Genomic DNA, 11150 nt, shown 5'->3' with positions numbered 1-11150 from the left:
GAACTAGAACTGAACTAGAGCTGAACTAGAACTGAACTAGAACTGAACTAGAACTGAACTAGAACTGAACTAGAACCGAACTAGAACTGAACTAGAACTGAACTAGAATTGAAGTAGAACTGAACGTGAACTAAAAAAGAACAGTTCGCTATAGAAAAATAAATCCTTAGTGAAAATTATATGAAGAGAGGAAAATATTGAGACATTTAAAAAAAGTTTTTGAAAAATAGAAAAACATGCTTATAAAAACGAATAAGGCAAAATTTCATATGCACATAACATGCCCATGAAAACATCAAATGGAAATCAGTTATAATAAAAAAAAGAAACCTAATTATTATTATTATAAAAGAAAAAAAAGAATAATGTACAAACACTGAAACAACGTTTAAATGTATTGTTAAAAAATAATTAAAAACTTAAAATTCTTTTAAATTGTTTGTTTTCAATATTAAAATTTTAAAAAGTTAAAATACTTAAAAGCGATGTTTCAGTGTTACTTCATTATGCGTTATGTTTGTGTGTGTGTTTTGTAGTTTGTTTTTTAACTTTACAACTTATAATTATAAAGATAAAAAATTAAATTTTATTTCAATATCAATTAAAATAAATGCCTTTTGATTTTATAAAACATTTAAAAAACTTGAAAAATATTTATACTTTTTAATGATTAAACAGGATATTTATCTAACAAGTTTCATAAAAAAAATGTTTTATAAAAATTAGGCTCTTAATTAGGGCAATAATTTGTAAAGTAATTATTGTAATATTTGTTTTGTTTGTTGCTGTTTTTATAATAAAATATATATATATAAACTATATAAACAAAATCCATTGAAAATTTATTATAAAAACTTAAAATAATTAAAATGAAAAGATAAAAATATATATTTTACAATTTATTATTATAAAAAAGGTACAAATTTGAAAAAAAAGTTATAGAAGAAAGCACAAAATTAGGAATTGAAAAAAAATAATAAATTTTAGTTAAATAATAAAAAAAAAACATAATTATGTATACATTTTTATAGATTTATTTTAAAGGTATCACGTAAATTAAGTACATTATAGTTTTGGAAATATAATTTGTTTATAAATCGTATAAAGAAAGTATAAAATAAAGCATAAATCATAAATTTTATTATCGTTATTTCAAAATCGTAAAATAAATACATATCAAATGCATTAAGTAGAAGAAATTATACATAAATAAAATAAAAAATAATATTTATAACATTTCTAAGACGACCTTTTTTTAAAACCATTTAATGAACAACAAATTCATTGTTTGTTTAATAAAGGTAACAAATCAGTCCTATTTTATTTTCAGTTAAACAAACATGAGTAATACTTTGTGAAAGGTCAAAGAAATTTTAAGACAATATTAATTAAGTAACAATATTAAGTAATTCTAACAAGACTGTGTTTTAATAAAGGATTTTTATTTGTATGTAAAATTTCTAAGCTTTTCTAATAACGTTATTAAATAGGCTATTTTTTTAAAGGCAACTATGGTAGTGTTGGTTTTTTTGTAATTTTCTTAATTTTTTTTGTAATAAAACTTAATTTAATATTGTATTTTATACTAATTGTAATAGTTTTTTTTTTGTTTAATATAATTAACTTAAAGAATTATTAATTGTCTTTTATGAATTTCGTTTGTAATTTAAGCAAATATTTCGTTTATAATTTTGAAAGCAATTTTAAACTTTTTTTTAAAATTATGTTAAATTTAGTATAATTTAAAGTTTTTCATAACGTTGAGATGAAGTTACTTCTGTAAAGTTTGAGATAAAAAAAAAAACGAAAAAAATATTCAATTATTTCAATTAGCGAATTGTAATATAAAATTGCAATGCCAAAAGCCTTTAGATGAGTTACAAATGTGAGTTGTTTATAATAAATATGTTTTAATTTTTATTTAAATAAGTTGAATTTTTATTAGAGTTTTACATAAATATAATGGTTTGATTCTAAAGTAAGACTAAACAGTGAAGACGAAGAACAGTGTAAGGGGTCTTAAGAGAATAATATAAATGTTAAAATAATAAATAATATAAAATTATATGTTTTAAACCAAATACCAATTGAATATAAATAATAAATAAGAACAAAATATGTACACAAACTAAAGATAATTTAAATAATACCTTTGATACAATATGATCAATATTTTCAAATTGAAATGAAGAAAATATTCAATTTGAATATATTTTACATTTTTTTAAAGTAAATATAATACATTTGTTAGTATCCATAGCACCCAATGCAAAAAATTTAGAATTTGAAACAGAACTGAAGTATAAACTAAAGAACTAAAGTAGAATTAAACTAAAACTAAACAAGAACTAAAACTAGAACTGAACAAGAAGAGAACTGGAACTGAACAAGAACTGAACTATAACTAAACTAGAACTGAACTAGAACTAAACTAGAACTGAACTTGAATTGAACTAGAACTAAACTGAACTGAACTAGAACTGAACTAGAACTGAACTAGAACTGAACTAGAACTGAACTAGAACTGAACTAGAACTGAACTAGAACTGAACTAGAACTGAACTAGAACTGAACTAGAACTGAACTAGAACTGAACTAGAACTGAACTAGAACTGAACTAGAACTGAACTAGAAATTTTAGAAAGAAATGGTATAAGAGAAAACTTTCTAAGCTGGTTTAAAAGTTACCTGGATTGCAGATCATATTGTGTTAAAATAAAAAACAAACTTAGTAACGGAATCACGTATGATTGTGGAGTACCACAAGGGTCTAAGCTTGGTCCTATACTCTATATAATATACGCAAACGATATGTTAAAAACCCTAAACAATACCACGTTCGCATATGCTGATGATACAGCCATAGTTGTTGCAGACAAAAACATTGCAAACGCAACCGAAACTATGCAGAACCAATTAAATATTGCAACCAAATGGTCTCATGATAACGGCCTTATCATCAATGCAAATAAAACAAAAGCCATACATATTAAGCCCCCACATCTTCTTAACACAAATATTGAACTAATTTTCCATAGTAAAGAGTGTCTTCATAAAAACATCAGTGTATCAAATAGCAACACATATCAAGGAGATTCATGTTTAACCACAATAGAAATAGTCAACTCATATAAGTACCTGGGAATCTATATTGATAGCAATTTCAAATGGAAAACCCACATTGAAAACTTGCAGAAAAAGCTGAGAAAAACTTCATACATGCTGTACCATCTAAGCCTTTGTGCGCCATATAGTGTATTGCGTCAGGCATATTTCTCATTATCTGAATCGTACATACGACATGGTATTGCTGCATGGGGGAACGTCAAATATAACAGCACGCTTCAGAAATCACAGGACCAGATACTCAAAATTTTACGAAAAAATCAACAATAAAACAACGACAATCATTCAACGGACATCCACGCACAAAATAACAACAGACAAAGTCAAATCAGCCTAGCAAAAGCCACAAATGTTCTAAACGTCAAGAACATTTATCACACTACGATAATAAAAGAATTTGGTGACAACCCAAATTTTCTGAAACAAATCGATCATATGTACAACACAAGAGGAAGATCACAAGGGAGGTTCAAAGTCAATCGTTTTCTTAACGAATATGGGAGAAACACTCTTTCTGTTACATTACCGGCTATTCTCAATAAAATACCAATCCATATATTGAATAATGAAAACAACTATCAGAAAACTAAATAAATAAAGAATTTTCTAATAAGTTTGCAATGAACTAAATATAATAACAAAATTAATAAAAACCACACAATTGAAGTGTTAACATTTAAATAAAGAAAAAATGAAAACTTTTCTAGAATATCCTGCAGACAAGCTTAACAGCTTCGCGGGTAAGTATAAGAAAACTACACATCGGAGGACAACACAGGATGGAAGAACCAACAGTCCAAGAAACTTATTTAATTGAACTATATCATATCATATGTAAATGTAAACAATGTAAACTCTATATGAAATAATAAATAAAAAAAAAATTAAAAAAAAACTAGAACTGAACTAGAACTGAACTAGGACTGAACTAGAACTGAACTAGAACTGAACTGAACTAGAACTGAACTAGAACTGAACTAGAACTGAACTAGAACTGAACTAGAACTGAACTAGAACTGAACTAGAACTGAACTATAACTGAACTAGAACTGAACTAGAACTGAACTAGAACTGAACTAGAACTGAACTAGAACTGAACTAGAACTAAACTAGAACTAAACTAGAACTGAACTAGAACTGAACTAGAACTGAACTAGAACTGAACTAGAACTGAACTAGAACTGAACTAGAACTAGAACTGAACTAGAACTGAACTAGAACTGAACTAGAACTGAAATAGAACTGAACTAGAACTGAACTAGAACTGAACTAGAACTGAACTAGAACTGAAATATAACTGAACTAGAACTGAACTAAAATAGAACTAGAGCTGAAGTAGGACTAAACTGGAACTGAACTAAAATTGAACTAGAGCTGAAGTAGGACTAAACTGGAACTGATTGTGTTGTAATTAGCTGAATGTTTATGAAAAATGATTTGTTTGTTTTGTATAATTAGTAATAATATTATTGTAGTATACAATTAAAAAAATTAACCAATATTAAGTCTAAAACCTTATATCAAATTTAATCTCATAATTAATTATGTTTTTTTAATAACATGTAAATAAATAAATAAATAAAAAATGAATAATGAAAACAAATTGGTTAATAAAACGCAATATATTAAATAAACATTAAGTGTTCTTATACCAGAAAAAAATAAAATTTACAAATAAATAAAATACGATTTTAGTAAACAAAAACGTTTTAAACACAAAAAAACAACAATAATGTGTTAAAGTAAATAATGCATTATAAAGGTTCAAATAATCATGAGCGTGTTTTAGTAATAAGTTTCTAAAAAAAATTGTTAATTATGTCACCTAAAAAAAACATGCTCTACACAGACTATCTCAAAAATTAAAACATTTAAAAAGAAAAACGTCATATACAGCAGAAAAAGCTAGTCTTAATAAAAGACATATTCACTATATAAAAAAAACAAGTTTCGACTTACCGGAACTATATTGAGTGTACTGTTGATATTGTGGATGGAAATTGTGTATAGCATCTGTCATAATATCTTTAGGATTCATGGTTTCCTATATGGATAGAGAAAAAAACATAAAATTAGTTTATCAGTTAAGATTTTCTAGTTTGAATTTATGATATACTTTAAGACTGCTGGAAATTGATTGCATGGTTACTGAACGACCATGCCCATCGCCAATACAACTGCGGGCGTAAACCTAAAAAAGAAAACATAATGAGTATTGTCAGTTAATTGTTTCTCCTAATAAATATTTAAAATCAACGTCATATGTAATATGATATGGCACGAGTTTATTTATTACTAAAAATGCTTTTTCTTAACGATAAAAACTTATCGTAAAAAAATAACAAATAGCAAATGTATTTGCAAATCAATAAAAATGCAAACTTTAACAGAAAACAATTAAAAGTAAACTACAGACAAATATTATCTTATTTCTTACCTGATAAGGGAAGGCATAACGTAAAGCAATTGCAGCAAATAACATTTCAATACAAATAAAGAAATTCTGATAACCAGCCGATACGGTACCAGCCGAAGTAACAGTGCCAGCATTGTCAACAATTGGTGAAATAACTTTTGCCTTTTCCAAAATAGCCAAACCAACACCTGTTTCACAAAAAAAAAAAAAAACAATTAAAATACTTACAATTATTTTGTATTTATTTAATGATTCATCATAATTACCCTGCCAAAATGATAAGAAAATCACCGATTTGATGGTACAGAATTTCAATACAGGTTCGAAGGGTGTTAATAAATCACGGGTGGCAAAATAGAACAAATATAAACCGTATAACGCTAATGAAACCGAAATGTTATAAATGAGAGTAATATAAATATAACCGCCATCGGATCTATATTAGAAAAGAAAAACAAAAGTCATTAATTGTTATTAACGATATTCGATGCTGATAAGTTTAATTACCTCCAATCACCATCATGATAATGTCCGAATACTTGCAAAAATATTATAATAAATGCAACCAATGGTTTAACTAAACAGAATTGTAAGGTGGCTTGTTTGCAGAAACGTAAAAATCCTATTGTATAGGTTTTACCCTTTAAACAACATGTACCATAGAGGCAGGAGGTCTTAATGGGTTTGCCACGAATTTCAGACATTATATTGCCTTCACCACCCAGATATTCATAGCAGAGCGAGAGGAAATTGTAAATGACAAACGCTGAAAAGACAAAAATTTTAAAATTTTAATTTTAAATAAACTTAAACCGAAAAAGAATTGGGCCAGAACTGTGCCAGAACTGAACTAGAATTGAACTAAAACATATGAATCAAAATAAAACTGAACTAGAACTGAACTAGAACTGAACTAGAACTGAACTAGAACTGAACTAGAACTGAACTAGAACTGAACTAGAACTGAACTAGAACTGAACTAGAACTGAACTAGAACTGAACTAGAACTGAACTAGAACTGAACTAGAACTGAACTAGAACTGAACTAGAACTGAACTAGAACTGAACTAGAACTGAACTATAACTGAACTAGAACTGAACTAGAACTGAACTAGAACTAGAACTTAACTAGAACTGAACTAGAACTAAACTAGAACTAAACTGGAACTGAGCTATAACTGAACTAGAACTAGAACTGAACTAGAACTGAATGAGAATTGAAATAAACTGAACTTGAACTTGAACTGAATTAAAACTCATCGAGAACTTTAAATGTCATTCCATCACGTGTTCTCTCATAAAAAATAATTGTTTTTTATTTCTAACTTACCCTCATAACAATCTCGTACGGTGAAAAAGTACACATATACATTGTCGGAATTAAAAAATAATAAACTTATCCAGGAGTATGTTGCATATATGGGTACAATAAACAAAATTCGTACAATCCAACGTTGCTCTTGGGGATTTGTATACCAACGTAAATGTTGATAAATCTGTAAATTAAATCAAAAAATTGAAATACAAATAAACAAAATAATAACAACCCAAATAGGAAAGAAGAAAAAAAATCGATAAAACACCAACCTGTTGGCATGTGATAAACAAAGCTGCCCAAACGAATATACCAGCTAAACCTTGAGCGGTTTTTGTCTGTAAAAAAATACCATCACCCACATGGCTTAAAGGATCGATGGGAGCGGCAGCGGCGGACATTTGTGGCATAAAATTCAATTTAACTGATGATGTTGTTGTAGTATTTACCAAAGCACTTGCAATTGTTGTTGTGGGTATGACGGTTGTAGTGACATTTAACGTCGTGTCAGTTAAATTACTACTGCTGGTTATCGATGTGCTCATACTTTATTTGTTTTCTGCAAGAAAATTTCTATAAAATAAACAGAGAAAAGAAAAAAAGAAGATATATAAGTATAACAAAATTAATATTAAAAATGTACACAAAAATATGTTGTCATTAAGTAAAAAAAAAGTTAAAGTGAAATGAAAGCCAAATTAACCTGTAAATGAAAATGAAAATCAATAGTATTCAAAGCTGTTGTGTTATTAAATTTCAATATCTACTATATTGGATTTTCAACAATCAACATTTTCACAAACTTCACACACAACATTCACCACCATCCGTAAACCAACCAACTCAGCCAGTTATAAATATGAGAAAACAAAGTTAAAAAACAACAATTTACTATCTCACCCATACACTCAAGTAGAGTACTCGTAGTAGTTGGTTGTTTGATAAGACAAAACGCTTTTTCGTTTTAAATGATTATTATTTTTAATTTCGTTTTTTAGATAAATTGTAAGTGAAACAACATTAATTGTCTATTCAGCATTTAGTTCTTGATAGACATTCATTGTTTATTTAGAAATGTGTCAACTTATGTTATACACTTTTGTATTATTAAATTTATCAAGAAAATCGTGTTAAACAAAGGTGCAAAAGATGAGCAGTTCATTTTGGAAAAAATATAGATATTAAGTTTATAATCGTTTTAGATAAACTAGGAAATAAAGCTAATAAAGTTAGGACTATTTACTTCTACTTTGCTTATCGTGCGCATTTTAAATATTCATGTATGTGCATGAGAATTTTATTTAATTTTTTTATTAATTCATTTAAAATCAATTTATTATAAGATTTTTTTATAGAAACATTTCATGTTAATAAAGTTACTCTTTTCCAAAGTCATATTAATTGAATCATGCTATGTTTAGCTTAATTGTTTGTGAGCTGTAGTTCAGTTCAGCTCTAGTACAGTTTTAGTTGAGTTCTAGTTCAGTTCTAGTTCAGTTCTAGTTCAGTTCAGTTCTAGTTCAGTTCTAGTTCAGTTCTAGTTCAGTTCTAGTTCAGTTCTAGTTCAGTTCTAGTTCAGTTCTAGTTCAGTTCTAGTTCAGTTCTAGTTCAGTTCTAGTTCAGTTCTAGTTCAGTTCTAGTTCAGTTCTAGTTCAGTTCTAGTTCAGTTCTAGTTCAGTTCTAGTTCAGTTCTAGTTCAGTTCTAGTTCTAGTTTATTTCTAGTTCAGTTTTAGTTTATGACTGGTTCTGTTCTAATTTATTTCTGGGTCAGTTCGCGTTGATTTCTGGATCAGTTCAATTTCAGTTTTAGTCCAATTGTAGTTCATAATTGGTTCAGTTTTAGTCCAATTGTAGTTCATAATTGGTTCAGTTTAGGTTTATTTCTGTTCGGTACTGTTCTAAGTGATACATTCATATTATTGATTTTCGCATATATCAAAAATATCATATTTGTAATTCACTAATTGCTTATTATCATAAAACTTCTCCGTCCACCCTCATTTCTAATGACCATGACCAAACTACTGTTGGGAAGCTATTTTCATTTTTCATGTCTTTTATATTTTCTGTGAATGTCTGTTCTAATTTTTACACAACATGCTTCATTTTTTTGCTTCATACCTTCTTTCTTTGCATTACTACTCTTTGTAATACGTATGTATGTGGTGTTTTATTTTGCTTTTTGATTCTAAATAGAAACAACCAACACCTTTACGTTTACGTTATACTATAGAGTAATCCGTTGGAAAAATATAAAGATGTCATTTCCATGATATACATACATATGTATATACAAACTATTTTATAAATAGTTTTTTTTACAAAATATGTTGTATATTATTATATGGAAATAATACACGCATTTAAATATTTCTCTTATAAATGAAAATTAATACAAAAATTTAAAATAATTATAATGTTTTGAAATATATGGTATAAATGTTGATAATGAAGATGACCTAATAATTGTTGTTTTTAAACAGTTTTATTTAAAATATAGTATTTGGACTTGTATTACAATAAAAAATAAGCTTATTTAACTGAAAATATAACGACGAAAAATATAAATCAACACAAACCATGACACAATTTTAGAAATTTTATTGTGTTTATAATTACAAACTCATTACTCAACAATAAAATATTAACATAAATTATTATTACTATTTTATGGAAATTTTGTATTCTAGTTTATAATCTATTTCGATTATAAAACTGATCTATATTACATATTTAATTGATTGTAGGAAATGTCAAAAGATGAAAATCATAGTTTGCGTGTTATTTTAATTATAAACACTTTCATACAACTGAAACCTGTTGTTTTGTCTTATAAACTTTAAAAAGATTTTAAACAATTACATTTTTTTATTAAATCTAACAATTTTGTTAAAGACTCAGTTCAACAAACTATAAAACAAGCAAATTATTGAGAAAAATACTCAAGTATGTATTTATTAATTGAATACAATACAAATTGACTTTTGGTAAATACATTGAAGATAATGATGTTATTGATGATGATAATGATGAAGACAAAGACGCACAAAAAACTCGATTGTGGTTTAAAATGTGAGAAAAAAAATCAACAATACTAGACGATAACCGCAAATGGCAAAAAAATAATAGAAATAAAAAACAAAGAGAATCAGACAAATTATTTCTATAAGAAAAATAATAAGAAATTAGTTAAATATACCTACTACTTGAAAGAGGAAATAAAAATAAAAAGAAATAATATTTATATTTTTAGAAAGTTAAGCAAAATGTTACTCCAGCGTTGTGTTAATTTTATTTTAGTAAATGAAAAAAAAAACACAAAACGAGATGATTCAAACTAATATTAAAAACTGCAATTCTTATAAACCGGATTTTTTTGTTATTTGTTACTGTTATTTCTCAAAATTGTATATTATACATTTTATTACGTATTTAATACTGTTTATTATTAATTAAAAAAAAACGTATGCTGTTTTGGTTAATATAATATTTGGCATTGACAACATTCATACTGATATAAAAATAACTTGTTTTTGTGTTGTTTTTAGCGTTGTATTAAATCACATGAAAACTCACGTATTGCATGAAACAAGAGAATGTTAACGCACAAGAAATAGAACTAAACACTTAATACAATTACATATTTTGTTAATAATTAAGATTTCATATTGCCAAAATATAAAATAAAAACTGCATGATAAACATTTTCATTTACTCATTACTGAAAAATGCATTTTCTTAAGTGATTGTTATTAAAACAGTTTTCAGTACAAAATAAATTTTATTTTATTATTTTATTAAAAATTTTGCTGAGATATCTGTTTCTTTGATTTTTGTTTTTTTTTGCTTATATGTAATACATAAGAGACGTAAGTGGTCTATTTTGTTACTTCCTTTCAAACTAGAATAGAACTAAATCTGAACTAGAACGGTTTTAAATCTAAACTGAAACAGAACAAGAACTGATGTAGAACTGCATTAGAACTGAACTAGTAATGAATTTGTTAGTCCCTTTCAAACTAGAACAGAACTAAATCTGAACTAGAACTGACGTTAAGTGGTCTATTCTGTTACTCCCTTTCAAACTAGAACAGAACTAAATCTGAACTTGAACGGTTTTAAATCTAAACTAAAACAGAACAAGAATTGATTTAGAACTTCATTAGAACTGAACTAGTACCGGTCTAGAATTAGAACTGAACTAGAACTGAACTAGAACTGAACTAGAACTGAACTAGAACTGAACTAGAACTGAACTAGAACTGAACTAGAACTGAACTAGAACTGAACTA

General features: G+C 26.8%; 1 protein-coding gene across 3 annotated transcripts in view; it reads right to left on the bottom strand.

The window, feature by feature from the left end:
• Positions 1-11150, bottom strand: part of LOC111688913 (transmembrane protein 184B) — a 29219-nt gene that overhangs the window by 16122 nt on the left and 1947 nt on the right. Inside the window, exons 1-9 of one of the 3 annotated variants that reach the window (XM_046953304.1) lie at positions 7561-7701; positions 7130-7430; positions 6873-7038; positions 6050-6308; positions 5809-5978; positions 5564-5730; positions 5243-5317; positions 5086-5170; positions 1720-1777 (exon numbers count right to left, since the gene is read on the bottom strand). In XM_046953304.1, the coding sequence (XP_046809260.1) occupies positions 1743-1777; positions 5086-5170; positions 5243-5317; positions 5564-5730; positions 5809-5978; positions 6050-6308; positions 6873-7038; positions 7130-7402 (1230 nt within the window). In that variant the 5' untranslated portion in view covers positions 7403-7430; positions 7561-7701 and the 3' untranslated portion in view covers positions 1720-1742. Of the gene's footprint in view, positions 1-1719; positions 1778-5085; positions 5171-5242; positions 5318-5563; positions 5731-5808; positions 5979-6049; positions 6309-6872; positions 7039-7129; positions 7431-7560; positions 7702-11150 lie in introns of those variants that run through there. The other 2 variants (XM_046953302.1, XM_046953303.1) reach the window with 2 other exon arrangements.

The sequence above is a fragment of the Lucilia cuprina genome, chromosome 5 (assembly GCF_022045245.1).
Source record: "Lucilia cuprina isolate Lc7/37 chromosome 5, ASM2204524v1, whole genome shotgun sequence".
Taxonomy (NCBI): Eukaryota; Metazoa; Arthropoda; class Insecta; order Diptera; family Calliphoridae; genus Lucilia; species Lucilia cuprina.
The sequence above is the reverse complement of the archived record's forward strand: the minus strand, read 5'-3'. Positions and strand labels throughout refer to the sequence as shown.